This window comes from Psammomys obesus, unplaced genomic scaffold (genome assembly GCF_907164565.1).
Source record: "Psammomys obesus unplaced genomic scaffold, mPsaObe1.curated_primary_1811, whole genome shotgun sequence".
Lineage (NCBI taxonomy): Eukaryota > Metazoa > Chordata > Mammalia > Rodentia > Muridae > Psammomys > Psammomys obesus.
Window position 1 is genome coordinate 24,135,038 of NW_026587216.1, and position 16,428 is coordinate 24,151,465.

At 37.4% G+C, this 16,428-nt stretch overlaps 1 protein-coding gene across 4 annotated transcripts in view; it reads left to right on the forward strand.

The window, feature by feature from the left end:
- The window catches only part of Stau2 (staufen double-stranded RNA binding protein 2), a 241,352-nt gene that overhangs the window by 27,679 nt on the left and 197,245 nt on the right, over positions 1–16,428 (forward strand). For 2 of the 4 annotated variants that reach the window (XM_055603170.1, XM_055603172.1), the window contains exon 2: positions 7,607–7,737. The exons of 1 other annotated variant lie outside the window; for it this stretch is intronic. In XM_055603170.1, the coding sequence (XP_055459145.1) occupies positions 7,624–7,737 (114 nt within the window). In that variant the 5' untranslated portion in view covers positions 7,607–7,623. Of the gene's footprint in view, positions 1–7,591; positions 7,738–16,428 lie in introns of those variants that run through there. One more of the 4 variants, XM_055603171.1, reaches the window with a different exon arrangement.

The window sequence follows — 16,428 nt, forward strand, 5'->3', positions numbered from 1 at the left end:
GATCTGCCTATCTCTGCCTCTTTGAGTGCTGAGATTACAGATGTGTGCCACCATGTCTGGCTCAGTTACTTTTTTATTCCTGTGAAGAGATACCATGACCAAGGCAACTTATAAAAAAGCAGCATGCAGCATTTCATTGGGTTTTTTTATTACAGCTTCAGAGGGTTAGTCTATGGCCATCATGGCAGGAAGCATGGAGGTAAACAGGCATGGTGCTGTAGCCTATATCTTACTGGCAGCAAAGAGAAAGTGACCCAGGGCCTGGCGTGGGCTTTGGAAACCTTAAAGCCCACCACCCTCACTGTCATACTTATTCCAGTAAGGCCACACCTCCTCATCCTCCCCAGACATTTCACTACCTGGGACTAAGCATTCAAACATATTAGCCTATGTGGCTGTTCTCATGCAAACCACCATACACCCATCTCTCCATGTCCTTCCCCGGTACTTACATGTAATCAACAAATATCTTAACAGTGATAGGCATTTTAACAAGCTAGAAGTAAGGATTTTGATAGTATTTTAACCATGAAGAAGTGATAAATTTTGAATAGATAGATATACTTATCATAGTTTAAGCATTACACAGTGCATAGCTTACTCCCTTGCTATTGGCTTTAAATTGATACATATTTCTTCGTATTTTACTGAAGTGGTACATTTTTATGTTGTTAGATATCAGTTTTTGCTTAGTGGTCTCTAGATAAAAGTGTTTTGTGTTACAGGATTACAACAAATATTTAGGCAAAATGCCTTGTGCTTTTTTTGTTATTTTTATCTTTTGCATTTCAATTATTTTAGAATTTATGTTTAAGGTATGAACTTACTGTTTTTCCTAGTAGGTAGATTAATGAAGTTCAGTACCTGAGCAGCCCAGTGGTCTTTGCTCAGGCAGCATTAAGTGTAAGGTCCACTTTGAGCTTTAAACTTCACTTTTGCAGCCCCGGACAAATAGCTATATTTTCCCTAGAAGATAAAACTCTGTGAGAGGCAAATTCCTTTATTCTTTGATTTTATTCATTTATTTTTTTTAACTTTTGTTTTTAAAAGTTTTATTTGCAAACTGTGATGAGTTCCCTCCAAAAGTAGCGAATGGGAAGAGGGGGGTTGGGAGAGAGACAGAGACAGCCTGTGCCCTCTAGGAAACAAAGGATGGAAGGGGACTGCTGTGTGGGGAAGGCGGCTGGAGCAGGGGTAGGTGCTCTACTGCCTCATTAGCAAAGCTCTGACTGGCAGAGAGACGGTAGGGCCTCTGCTACTCTTGGGTTCCTACCTAGGAAACGTCTGATGCTTTAGTGGCCTCTGGTTCCACCTCTTTCTTATTTCAAATCTCCCATTCATTCTTAAAGAAAAAAAAAATTAACCTTTTATTTCGTTTGTGTGCCTGTTTTGCCTGTGTGCCATATGTGCGCAGTGCTGGGGAGGCCGGAAGAGGACGTTGGATTTCCAGGGACTGAATTGACAGCCAGTTGTGAGCCATCGTGTGGGTGCTGGGCAGTAACCCTGGTCCTCTGGAAGAGCAGCCATGCTTTAACCACCGAGTCGCCCCCCCAGCCCCATCCAGTCTTCATTCTTCTCATGACTCACTCGATTTGTTTCATGTGCTGGCATCGAACACAAGACCGTATGCAGGTGCTCTCCTACTCAACTGTATCTCCAGCCTTTTTGAGGCCACGTCTCACTGTGTAGCTGAGCCTGGATGTGAACTCGTAGCCCCTCAGCCTCGTCTTCCCAGGTGCCGGAATTAGGAATTACAGTGTCTAGCATGAGCTGTGAGGTTTATGTGTGCTTTCGTAGGTCTGTTTGAAAAGCTTCAGCTGTCTTTTTCTTGTCTTCTGACCTTGATGAAATCTTGTTTTCTTTAACTAATGTAATTACAGTCGTTTAAGACCTATATTTCCACATCCCCTGTGCCTCAGGAGTCCCTGTAACAGCACACTATAATTTGTAGAACTTGTTGATCGTTTACTTTTTGAAAACATGTTTTATTTTTTTTAGTTTGAAGAGTAAAGATTCAAAAAACTTAGCATTTTTGTGAAAATATAATATATCTAAAAATAGAATAATTTATCTTTTTGTTTGCTATATATTTACTCTTGTAATAGTTTATACTTATATGTTATGAATATTTCATTCAAGTATAATCTAGTTTTATCCAAGTTATATGTAAACTAATTTCATATCAACTAAGGTAGAATATTCCCTTATGTAGATAGGAGAAACTCAGTAAGTATAATTTATATGGTATTTGGGGATTTTTCAGTGGAGAGGAATTTAAGGTGTTCCAGTGACCCCAGGGGGAAAATAGTAATGTGTTTGAAGGGTTTAATGAGTATAAAAGGATACTAAATGAATGTATTTGTATGAGTAAAATCAGTCTGTCCTGACAGAACAGTTTGATTTAGAATGCATGCATCTAGAAAGCCATGAAAATTTTTTACAAAACTATGATCAATAGTTTTCATAAATAATTTATAATTATTGGTAATAGATTATTAATTATTGTTAATAGTGTCTTGTAACTTACGGACAACCATCTAGGGAAAAAAGTGTATTTTACTATATGGAAAGTAAGACTTTATTACTTTCTCAAAGTGAGTGACTGCAGTGGCTCTCTCCAAATCGCAGTCTTATATCATGTAGTTTATTGCTGATAACTTTATTTAATTAAAAAAGGATTATTACTCCTCTAGCCACCAAAATCCTACGAAGCACATTCCAAAATGTATTAGTAGTACCCTCTTTAAAAATATCTATACTGCAATGGGAAATAGTGGTGCACAGCTTTAATTGCAGCACTTGGGAGGCAGAGGCAGGAAATCTCTGTGAATTCAAGGCCAGCCTGGTGTATGTAATGAGTTCTAGGCCGGCTGTTTCCAGCAATGGGGTCTGACCTTCTTTTTCTGGGAAGTAACACAGGGTTACAGAAATAGCCTATGTTGCTTTGAGGCTGTCTTGGACTTCTTTAACCAACAACTCGAAAGGAAGTTTCCATGCTGAGCATTGAGGTTTGTGTTAGGTAGTCTGTGGTTTTGATGGGAGCCTGTTACCTCATGTTATGTAACTTTAATTAAACTGTATGCATATATCTTATACATATCATATATTATTTTATGAAACATAAAGTAATATGAACTCCTGTGGCCCCCTCAAGCATCCTTAGTGTTACATATCCTTCCTCCTCTCGATGTTCTCCTGCTTGCCTCCTCCCTATTATTTAATAATGTGTCTTTAGTTCCTTGAAAATGTATAGCTATGTATCATTTATATATTTTGCAGTCTGTGCACAGTTAAGTTATACCTGTGTTTGTCTGTCTGCTTTCCCTGTCTGTTGCTGGGGATTAAAGCCAGGGGGACTCATGCCTGCTGTGTAAGCTTACCTCTGAGTTACAGCCTAGCAAAAGCAAGGCTGTAATTCTTGACTTTTTAATAAGGTGCTTTGTTATATTTTGTAGCTATTTTATCAAAAAATTTGGTATTGTTTGAAAGTTATTATTTTAACTCTGACCTCTGTGAAGTAGTTAATAGTAGTAAGGTTTCTGATTTAATAGTGAAACAAGCCCAGTGTGGTGGAACATGACTGGAATTTCAGTTCCTAGGATGCTGAAGTGGGAGAGTTAGAAATTTAGGAGTAATTTGGGTTAAGTAACAAGTTCCAGGCCAGGCTGCTCTACATACTGAGACCCTGTCCTAAACCAAAAAAGATAAACTGTTTAAAGTTGTGAACAAAACTATTAACTGTAATTATTTTCTAATCTACCATAGTTAAACATTTTAATTTTAGTTATGAATCTTTATCAACTAGGATCTTGCACCACACTTGTCATACATTAAGGTGTTTTATTGGATTCATATTAATTTTATGAAGGAAAAGTCAAAATAAATGAAATAAAAGTTTTATACCACATTTTACTCCCTGGTACTTCCTGGAAAGGATTTAAATCAAGTTTTATTACCAAACAAGGTTTACATAAATATAAATTATATTTAAAAATTACAGAGCTAAACATTTTCATCTATAAAATGTTCATGTTATGCTTGGCATGCTTTTAATATTTTTTTGCATTATAATGTCAGTTCATAGTATTACAAAATGAAAATTGTACATTTAATATAAATGCTATTTTGAATTAGGCAACATTTTACCATACTAATCCTTATTTGTTTGTTTGTTTATTTATTTGTTTATTATCATTGCTTTATTTATTTAGTTATTTTGAGATAGGGTATTCTACCTAGTCCAGGTTGGTCTTCAGATCATGACCCTCTGTTGCAGCCTCCTGAGTGCTGGGGTTTCAGACTTGCATCACCATATCTGTCTGTTTTTACCTTTTAAAAAATTCAGTAGCCTGGTCTGTTTCTTATGGTTGGAATATTTTATGTCGTGGTAATGAGAACTGTAATTGATCATAACCTCAGAATCAAATCTTCTATAGTTGGTTGAGTTGAAGAGGTATTTTTAAAAGCGCTTCTTCACATGATACATAGTAAATTATGCAGAAGGCAGGTTTTCCTAAATCTATCAGGACTTTTATCTCTTTTCACTCTCTTCCAAAATAATATTGGCTAGGTTTGTTTTAGTTTGCAAGACACTTAGGATGACTTACTACTCATCAGACCAGCTATTAGCTGTATCAGCTCTATAGTTTGCTTAGATTCATCTTATTGCTTGTGCTTTGCTGGATATTTATGTAGCTTTCTTAAGAAGCCATTTCTTAGTGTTCATGATCAAAGCATTGCACCTTTATTGTCCTGTTGAGAGCTTTACAAATTTAAAAGAAAGTCTTGTTTTCTATAGAAAAACCTTACTATCAGTTTGTAGATGAAGTTCCTAAGTTGGTTTCTTTCTTTATGTATTCTCCATACATTATTACTGCTTTAGTAGAACGTAACGCACTTACATGTTTTATGCTCAGATCCTGAAGTTTTTTTGGGTGTGATTAATGGGAGATGAAATAAAGACTGAAAACATAGTGTAAAATCATTTACTTTCGCACTGAGAAAACATTATAAAACTGTAGCAACAGCTCATATGTGCACTGTAGTAAAACATCGCATATTTTAAAAACTAGACCTTACAGTGTCTTATGAAGTAGAGCCCTTCCTCTCTCATTCTTCTATTTACTTATTTTTTTTATTATTATTATTGTGACAGGGTCTTCCTGTGTTGCTCAGATTGTCTCTGAAGTTCTGGCTCAAGAGATGATTCTGCCTCATATTTTCCAAGTAGCTAGGACTACAGGCACATGTTACCTCAGGATAGAACTCAGGCTTTCATCTTACAGAAGGAACAGAGCATTCATGAGTTTACGCCTTACGACCTTGAGGTTAGGAAAGAATTTATTTTTTTTTTGGTTTTTCAAGCCAGGGTGTTGTAGGTGGTTATTAATATTTACTATTGGTTTACCTTCTAGTAAAGCTTGCTGTTAATCTTAAACAGCTGTATAACCAAATCACCACACAGAGACTGGGTTTTTAGTTAACCTAGAACACAGTGCTGGGCAATATTTAATCCCTCCTAAACCTCCAAGCCCTTAGTTTCCTAACATTTAGATTTCCCACATTATACTTGCTTTTTGTGAAATCTTAGGTCTTGTTCATGCTCCACATCCTCCAAGATCTCTCCTCCAGCTCCGCTCTCCTAGCTCTCCTCTTGCCCCTTCTCCTCCCACTCCTCTCCTGCCTTCTGGCTCCTCCCTGCTCAACATTGTGTCTAGTTGCTTTATTTTGTCCTGTTTACACAAGAGTTGTGACAGGATGCTTAGAATGAGTATCACAATGCAATATCCGGATTGAAACCAGAGAATTGGGGGTGGGAGGGGGAGAAATCAGTATTTGAATGAACAAGGGTAAGGTGTATACATTAAAAAAAACCCATTATACCAACACCAGGGTTTCTCTGTGTAGTCTTGGCTGTTCTGGACTCACTTTGTAGGCCAGGCTGGCCTCGAACTCACATCCATCCACCTGCCTCTGCCTCCCAGAGTGCTGGGATTACAGGCGTGCACCATCATACCTGGCTAGGAAAGAATTTCCTAAGACATAAAAACATAAACCATAAAAGAAAAGATTGACAGCTATAATATATAAAATAATCAATAAAAACGAGCAGAGACCCTTCACAGTAAGCCATAATATGAAATGGTTAACTCTACTAGTAACTTAGGAATGTAGATAAATGTCCAAACACTAGTGGGCTATGACTAGGTAAATATCAAATTGTAAATAAAGATACATGGCTATCGTCCATGTTTTCACATTTGAAGCATGGGAAGGTTATTTGGCACAGTCATTCTGAGAGCCATCTGGCTCTTAAGAGAGTGAAGAATTAATCTATTAAATGTCTCAATATCAGGGTAGATAAAAACCTAATACATCAGTGCCAGGGAATTCTGTATTAGTTAAAAGATAACACAGAAATCAATGTCATTTAAAATTCTAACTTACTGAAGAGAGACAGTATTGAGAAAACTAAAGTTATTATGATGCTGAAAATGTGAATTAAAAGCCAAATATATCAAGACTACTTCCTTATGACTACATATGTACCTACAAATATACTTTACATTCTCCTGGAAGAGTACATTCTAAATTCATCTTGGTAATTTTTAGAGAAGATTAAAGGAACTTTATGAAAATGCAGCACTGTTTTTTTTTTTTTAAGAAAATACTCATAACTATAAAATAATGTTCAAAGCAAATGTAGAAAATGTTAACAGCTTTAATGCTGGGTGTTAGATGTGAGCGTTCATTTTTTTTCTTCTTTTACCTCTTTTGTTGTTTTTGAGACAGGATCTTATGATGTAGCCTCTCTGGCCTAGAATTTGAAATCCTACTTTTTCTACAAAAGTGGAAAAAGACTGCTACTCTTTCTACTGGTTGCCTTTAAAATTTCCCTACAAAATTAGAAGAGAATGTTTAATTTGTTTGGGGTTAGAAATATTTTGAAGTCCTAATATTTACCCTTAGGTCTTGATCCCCAGGTTTGGAACGTTTCCTCCTCCAAATGAAAAGGGAAAGTATTGTCTGTTTGGAAAGGTGGACAGACGTGGGCTAGGGAGCTAGCTTAGCTGCCAGAGGGTTTGCCTGTCCTGCAGGAAGCCCTGAGTTCCATCACTACATGAGGCTGGGTGTGGTGCTCATACCTGTAATCCCAGTGCTGGTCATCCTTGTCTGCCTCATGAGCTTGAGTTTGGGGTTAGCCAGGGATACATGAGAGCAGACCCTAAAAAAAAACAAAAGACAATTTACTTTTGTAGTAATAAGAATCAAACTTATTTGATGATGGTAAAAGTTGGTTGAGAGAAAATGAAAAGTTATAATATAAACTAAAAGCTATTTGATAATCTTCAATTATGGTGGTGTTGTTGTATGTATATAGAGAATAACTTAGGTAAGAAAAAAGGTAACTTTGTTTATTCAAGATTTGCTACATTTTTCTATTGCATGTGATGGAAGGCATTATATGATATAAAAATTTAAATACAAATTAATGAAAATAATTTAGCTGAACAATATGACTTTAGTATTAAAAAATCAAAACTAGTTTTTCTTCCATTTTTACAAGTCATTCTTGACAAAAACTTTACAGCCTTTTTATTTACAGCTTTTCTCCACGATAAAATGGCAAACCCCAAAGAGAAAACTCCAATGTGTCTGGTAAATGAGTTAGCCCGTTTCCATAGCATCCAACCCCAGTATAAACTCCTGAATGAAAGCGGGCCCGCTCATTCGAAGGTAAGGTTATAAAGAGAGGTGGTGAACGTGCTAATCAATCATGTCAGACTTAATTTGTTAGGTGTTAATTATGCTCTGTTTGGGGGTGGGGGTTGTGGATGGCCGGAGGACATTTAAGTCTTAAACATTTTGTAATGTGTTATATTTTGTAAAGCTTTCAGATGTAGTACCTCATAAGAAAACCTTGAAGCCATTAGATTTTTAACATTTTATAATTGGAGGATCTCAGTAATAGAAATGCTAAGTGCCTCCTTACTTGGGAGCTCATACATGCCAGCACCAGCACATGCGTATGGAGGAGAGTGTTTTCCTGATAAATCAAAGCTGGCAAAAGTAGGATGGACAGAGCAGGTACTGCAGGGATTAAATACGATAAATCTTTTCCAGTGTGATATTTAATATTAAGATTCATCATTTATAAAAGAAATTGTAAGTTGTGTGTATCATGATTATCTGTGCATTTATTTATAATGTTCTTTTAAAAACCAAGGTAGTTTATATTAGCTACATATGCATATATTTTACATATACATTTCCTTGTAATATATCTATATACATATGTATATTAATCACAGGGAAATGTACAACTGGTACATCCATGTTTGAGCTCTGTTCATCTCTTGGAAAACATTTCAGTTGTGCGTGGTTTTCCCTGACACATTTTAAATTGGGTTTTTGGTTTTGGTTTTTTGAGACAGATTTTCCCTGTGCAGCCTTGGCTGTCCTGGACTTGCTTTGTAGACCAGGCTGGCCTCAAACTAACAGTGATCCACGTGCTTTTGCCTCCCTGAGTGCTAGGATTACAGGTGTGCGTCACCACATCTGGCTTTAAATTTGGTATTTTGACAGTCATAGACTTTTGCAGATAATATGGAAACGGTTCTGTAAGAGTTGGTTAGTCTATAAAGTGGGTAGCAGGTGGGTCATTTGGATGTTTTCTATTTTCTACAAAGCAAGGAAAATACGTGTAACTGCAGTGTGTCAGGTTTATTTGCTCTTAGCTTTTCTGGAGGTGTTGTGGTCAGTATTGGAGTTCACATCACCTCTTTTCCCTGTGATAGCAGAGAAGGCAGCTGTGGTCTTGTTCTGTCTGCCTGACAGTATATACAGCATCTTTCCTGCCTATTCTGCTCTTAACTGTGTCAGACTTTTTACTTTTGCAATATTTCAAGGGGTTTTCACATCTCTTTGCTTCCTCCTAAATTACAGTCTTAACGTTTTTCACCTTGTTGCCCCCACCTCCCTAGTTCTTTTTTCTTTTTATGGCTGTCCCCCCAGCTTCACTTTGCTTCTGCCCTTTCTCTGCCAACAATTTCTCCTTCCAGTAGATAATTCTCATCAGAGTATAGGCATGATATTAAGTTTTTCTATCTTAAAAATCATCAGACAGTCTGTCTTCCTGTGGTTACAGTGGCCACCTCTGTCTTGTATAGCAGGACTCCAGGAGAGATCCATACTGGCTGTTGCTAGTTCCTTCCTAATCAGTTTTGTTTCTACCACCCCCACCATTCAAAATCAGCCTCCAAAGGACACCAGCAGCTTCTGTGGTAAACACTGCCTTAGTCATCAGGCCTGTGTTCCCAGACCTGCCAGCTGTACTTGGGACAGGGGAAATGTGTTCACCTCCTTGTTGAAAAATGTTTTCCTTTGGCTTTCTCATTCTTTCTCTCTTCTTTGTGTCTTTCTTTCTTCCTTCCCTCCTTTTTTTTTTTTTTTTTTCAAGACAAGGTTTCTCTGTGTAGCCTTGGCACATTCTCTGAGCTAGAGACACACATTTGACAGTTGACATCATGCTTATGTCATTCACAGGCATAGGGTATGCCTGAAAAGGCAGGAAAGGAGACATCCACCTCTGAAAATGGGGCCCTACAAACTGAAAAGCTCTAGGAGATCAGGACAAAATGAGATCAAAGAACACTTAAAATGTGGCCAGTGAGCTAGGCATGGTGGTATAAGCATGCCATTGTTGTGCCTGATTCACAAGACCCCAAAAGACCACCATCAGGAGTCAAGTCCGTTGCAAAACACATGAGGATCTTTTTATTACAAGCTGCAGCTTGGGCTCACACACCCTCACCACAGAAGTGGTGAGAGCCCTGTGCTCAGGTTAGTTGGGTGATTTAAAGAGTCCGGTCCCTCCCAGCAGGCCCAAAGCAGGGGTATTCCTGCCCGGCAAGCGTCTATTGGTCGAAACACAAAAGGGAATGTTGCATTTTTAATTGATTGGCTATAGGAAAGCCCCCAAACCATTAATTGTCTAGCTTCCCTTGTTTTGGCTGCCCTAGGGTAGAGGGCCTGGTTTCCTAGCAACTGTATCTCTAGTGGGCAGGAAAGAATGCAGTAAGGCTAGTTCTTCCTGAAGGTGGCTGGACATATCTCCATTTGCTGACCCCTGTTCAGGCTTGTGCTTTAAACTTTAAAACAATACCCACTGATTTTTAATTCTTTGGTCTCTCACCATCCTGTTTCAGGAAGATGAGGCAGGAGGACAATGAGCCTGAAGCCAGCCTAGACTACAATATAGCAAGACATCTCAAAAACAAAATTTTAAGATTGAAACAACAACAAAAAACTAAGCTGGGCACAGTGGTACATACCTTTAGTCCCAGCACTCAGGGAGGCAGAGGTAGGGAGATCTCTGTGAGTTCAAGGCCAGCATGGTCTACAGAGCAAGTTCCAGGACATCCATGGCTATATAGAAAAACCTTGTCTTCAAAAACAAGCAGCAGGGCTGCTAGAGAGATGGTTCAGTGGTTAAGAGCACTGACTGCTCTTCTAGAGGACCCAGGTTCAATTCCCAGCACCCACATGGCAGCTCCCAACTGTCTGTAGCGTCTTTTCCAGGGGGATCCAACAGCCTCACATAAACATACATGCAGTCAAACACCAGTGTACATAAAATAAAAATAAATTAATTTAAAAAATAAATAGCAACAAAACAAACAAAAATAATTCTTGATTTTGGTCATGTGTTCCTCCTTTATTTTTTTTTCAGTAGTGTTTGCTACTAGCAGATATTTCATAGTCTTTTCTCTTCTAGTTATAATAATCTCTGAAGACAGGACTGTATTTTGGTTTGATTATTAACCTTTTCAGTGCCTGGAATAGTAAATAAACATAGTCAGTGCTTGTTGAATGAGTGAATGCATGAGCAGTTTGTGAATGATTGATTTAGTTCCTTGTATAGACATAAGTGAGCTAGCTTTTCTCAAAGACAGAAATGGAAATGGGATCATAATCATTTTTCTCTGTACATTTGAAAGGAGTGGATAAATGTTAAGTATTGCCTATAAAACTGGAATCTAATTTATTTTTTAACCAGACTTTAAAATAATGAGCAAATGGACTGGCCGTTTAGCTGACTAGCTTATGTGAGGTTCTGCATTCAGTGTTCAGTGCTGCAAGAAGTAAAAACAAAACTAAAAATAATAAGGAAAAATTATTTAAGCAGTCTTGTTTGGATTTTTTCATTGTTCTAAGTCTATTAATGGAAGACAAATTAAGGAAGAAAAATATTTGACAGTTTTATTATTGATCTTCTAACATTTAAATTTTTTTCTAACATTTAAAAAAATTATTCATTTATTTGGGGTTATAAATTTACTAATTCTACTATGTTAATAGTATTCACTTTGAAATTTGGGGTGGTGATGTCTCCAGAAGTTCTGTTATTGTTCAGGATTGTTTGAGCTATCCTGGGTTTTTGTTTTTCCATATAAAATTGAGTATCATCTTTTCATGGTCTTTAATGAATTTGGTTGGAATTTTGATGGGGATTGCATTGAATCTGTAGATTACTTTTGGCATTTTTACTGTTAATCTTACCAATTTATGGACATGAGAGATCTTTCCATCTTCTGATATCTTCTTCCAATTTTTTTCTTCAAATCCTTGAAGTTTTTGTCATAGAAGTCTTTCACTTGCTTGGTTAGAATTACCCCAAGATTTTATATATTATCTGTGGCTATCGTGAAGGATGTTGTGTTACAGTAATTTTCGAAGTATAGTCTAATAATATTTATTATTAGCCCTGTAATTATAATGGTGGTATTATCTAACCCACTATATAATCAATAAAGGACACAGACACCTGCTAGGTTTTGTAATTGCCTTGTATCACCTTCGGCTGGGCAGATAATTCCACCTACCCTATCTCTCTCCCAGCCCCCATCCCATTCCATCTGCTTTAATCCTTCCTTGTTGTGCTACTTCCCATCCATAATTGCAAATACTTTGCTAATGTTCTTCATCTGGACCAATCCTTTCCACACCATTCTTGGAGTCCTTTCTCTCTGCCCACATAGTTCCTTCTACACTAACCCATCATGGCTTCCTCCTTCCTTTTCCTCTTCCTGTTTCATCTCCTTCCCAGATCCTGTCCCCCAAAGCCCAGGAACTTTGGCTACACCTCCCCATCCACCAGGTATGTTGGCATTTTATTGGTTAGCAGAGAGGCAAAGTTTACAATGTCATTTGGGGTACAACCCCCAACAGTGTTGTTTCTCCGATTTCTTTCTCAGCCCATTTGTTGTTTGTATATAGGAAGACTAACCACCACCACCACCACCACCTTTTTTTTTTTTTTTTTTTTTTTTTGTTAATCTTGTATCCATTCACTTTGCTGAAGGTGTTTATCAGCTGTAGGAGCTCCCTGATAGAATTTTTGGAATCACTTATGTATGTATCTTATCATTCGAAAGTAGTGATACTTTTACTTTTTTCTTTCTAATTTGAATCCCCTTGATCTCTTTCACTTGTCTTATTGCTCTAGCTAGAACTTCAGGTACTATTTTGAATAGATATGGAGAGAGTGCACAGCCTTGTTCCTGGTTCTAGTGGAATTGCTTTAAGGTAATTTTTTCCATTTAATTTGATGTTGACTCTTGGCTTGCTGTATATTGCCTTTATTGTGTTTAGGTATGTACTTTGTATCCCTAATCTCTCATAAAGGGGTGTTGGATTTTTTGTCAGAGGCTTTTTCAGCATCTAATGAGATGGTCATATGGTTTTTTCTTTAGGTTTTTTTATATGGTAGATTACATTGGTTGTTGTTTATATGTTGAACTATCCCTGTATTTATGGGATAAAGCCTACTTGATCATGGTGGATGATCTTTTTGATGTGTTCTTGGATTCAGTTTGCAAGTATTTTATTGAAAGTATTTTTGGATCTGTGTTCATGAGGGAAGTTGCTCTGTAATTATCTTTCTTTGTTAAATCTTTATGTGGTTTTGGGTATCAGGGTGACTATGGCCTCATAAAATGAATCTGATAATGTTTCTTCTGTTTCTATTTTGGTGAATAACTTGAGTATTGGTATTAAGTCTTCATTGAAAGTCTGGTAAGAATCTGTTCTAAAACTGTCTGTCCTGGGCTTCTTTTGGCTGGGGGACTTTTAATGACTGCTTTTATTTCTTGAGGTATTATAAGTGTATTTAAATTGTTTATTTGAAATAAAACTTTCAAAGCTTTAAAAACATTTTGTCTATTATTCATTAAAAATGAACTTAAATTAAAAAATCACCACTTAACTTCGGTAAGTAGTATGTATTGAGAAAATTGTTTCTTTTAGATTTTCTAATTTTGTGGTGTATAGGATTTTAAAGTCTGTTGTCATATCCCTTTCATTTCTAATTTTGTCAATTTGTATATTTTTTTCTCTGCCTTTTAGTTAGATTGGATAAGGGTTTGTTTTTAGTTTTGATTTTTCTCAAAGAACTAGTTTTTTTGTTTCATTGATTCTTTGTATTGTTCTCTTTGTTTCTATTTGATTGATTTCAGCCTGGAGTTTGATTATTTCTTACTGTCTACTCCTCTTGGGTGTGCTTGCTTCTTTTTGTTCCAGGGCTTTCACATGTTGTTATGTAGCTAGTATAAAATCTGCTTAATTTTTTTAAATGTAGGCACTTAGTGCTATGAACTTTCCTCTTAGCACCACTTTCATTGTGCCCCATAAGTTTGAATATCTTGGTCTCAAATATAATTTTTTGTTTGTTCGTTTGTTTGTTTTAAGACAGGGTTTCTTTCTGTAGCCTTGGCTGTCCTAGACTCACTTTATAGAACAGGCTGGCCTTGAACTTACAGAGATCTGCTTGCCTCTGCCTCCCCGAGTGCCGGGATTACAGGTGTGTGCCACCGTGCCCAGCTTTGAATATAATTTTTTAATGAATAATAGACAAAATGTTTTTAAAACTTTAAAAGTTTTATTTCAAAATTTATTTTTATTTATAGAGAATGCAATATAATTCATGGTGGCTTTGTAATCCATTGCCACCTTAACTAAGATCTTTTCTTGTAAATAAATCCCCTACTTGCTGGGCAGAGTGGCACATGCCTGTAATCCCAGCACTCAGGAATGCAGAGGCAAGTGTATCTCTGTGAGTTCGAGGCCAGCCTGGTCAACAAAGTGAGTTCAGAACTGCCAAGGCTACACAGAGAAACCCTGTCTTGAAAAATAAAAAATAAACAAACAGAAATCCCCTTCTCCTCGCTCATTGGTATTTTCACTTTTCTTCCAACCCCAGAATAGCAAATGAATTAATCATCCATGATTACTGACTGGATCCCAGTGCCCCCTTAAGCTCTGGCCTCTTTCAGTTCCCTTATTTATCTCACAAACATTTGTGAGCACTTTTCCATGTCAGCTCTTTTAAAGATAAAAATCAAAGTGCAAGCTCACCAGAAGCTTAGAGGCATAAATTAACACTACATGTATTTTGGAGATGATGGCCATAACAATATGCACAGGGCAGGGAAGGAGACAAAAGGACAACAAGACTTTGATATATTTGGTCACTGCAAGGATGGAATCCATAAAAAACATCTGAATGATGTCTGTTCTTCATGAAAGAAACACGTAAGATTTCTGAGCCCTCTTCATGCAAACAGATGACAGGTACTACTTTCTCCTGTCTCCTGTTGATTCCATGCTCATCCACCTTGCCTTTAGGCAAAGCCTGCCCCAATGTGTTAACTCTTTCCATAACCAGTTACTTAGCTTGTGATAGAGAATCGTGGGGGCGGGAGCACCAAGAGATTTGGAGAGGGCAGTCTACCTAGAGTTTTGGCAGCCAGCATGGCTTCTGGTAGAGCAGGGGTGTTCTGCTTGAGTTGGGGGCTGAGACACAGTGAGAGGAGGGGAGGAGGTATTGGGCATCAGGTGGGGGGTCACTGAGAGAGTGGGGGAGTTTGGCAGGTGGGTGTTCTACCTTTTTGACTGTGGGTCTTTAACATTTATTAACTGCTCTATAGGCTAAAAGTAAAAACACTGAAGTACAAAATACTTTTTATGTATTCATACACAATTGGAAATCTGTAAAGTAAGGCGTTTTGGAATAATTCAGCACGTTTGTTAAACTACAGAATAAAGTTGATGCTATTTCTTTTGTGATGGTTAGTTAACTGAGATCTCATCTTTCTTTTTCCTTGTTTTGTCTTTCCTTTCCTCCCTCCCTGTCTCCCTCTCTCCCTCTTTCTTTCTTCCTTCCCTTCCCTCCTCCCTCATTCATTCATTCATTCATTCATTCATTCATTCATTCATTCATTCATTCATTTTTTTCCAAGACAGGGATTCTCTGTATAGCATTGGCTCTCTTGGAACTCATTTTGTAGACCAGGTTGGCCTCAAACTCACAGAGATCTGCCTGCCTCTGGCTCCTGAGTACACTGGGATTAAAGGTATGTATCACCATGCCTGGCATTTCATTTTTCTTTATAGATGAAAAAATACTCCATTGTGTGTGTTGTGTGTGTGTGTGTGTGTGTGTGTGTGTGTATGCATATATATCACATTTTTATTATTCATTAGTCAGTTGATGGACATCTAGGCTGCTTCTGTTTCTTGGATACTGTGACCAGAGCAGGAGTGTGTATAGGTGAGCAGGTATCTCTGTAGCAGGATACAGAGTCCTTTGGGAGTATGCCTAGGACTGATGATGTAGTTGGATCACATGCATATCTATTTCTAGATTGTTACAGAGCCTCCACACTGGTTTCCATAGTGGCTGCACCAGTATGCACTCCCGCCAATTGTGAATATGTGGTTTATTCCCTTCTCCACATTCACATCAGTGTTTGTAGCCTTTCTTCTAGTTGGCTTTTTTAATCATTCTGACTGGGGAAGACAAAATCTTAAAGTAGTTTTAATTTGCATTTCCATGATGGCAAAGGATGTTGAACATTGAAAAAAGTTTTCAGCCATTTGTATTTCTTCTTTTGAGAGCCCTGGATGGTCCATGGCCCAGTTTTCGATTGAGTTGTTTCTTCTCTTGGTTTTAGTTTTTGAGTTCTTTGTATGTTCTAGACACTAACCCTTTGTAAGCTCTATAGCTGGGAAAGTTTTTTTTCCATTCAGTAGACTGCCTCTTCACAAATGATGATGTCCCTTGCTGTACAGAAGCTAGTTGTTTTAGTGAGGACCCACTTGGTAGGGGTTGGTCTTAATGCCTGCTCAGTGGAGGTCCTGTTTAGATGTTCTTTTCTGTGCCTATCAGTTGAAGTGTGTATTTCCTACTTTCTCCTCTAAGAGATTTCCTCTAAGAGATTTGTGGCATCAGGTATTTTTTATTTTTATTAAACATTTTAATAATTTATAAAATATTAAATAATTAATAAAAATTTGTGTATGGATGTTTTGCCTGTATGTATGTCTGCATACCACTTATATACCTGGTTCCCATGGAAGCCAGAAAAG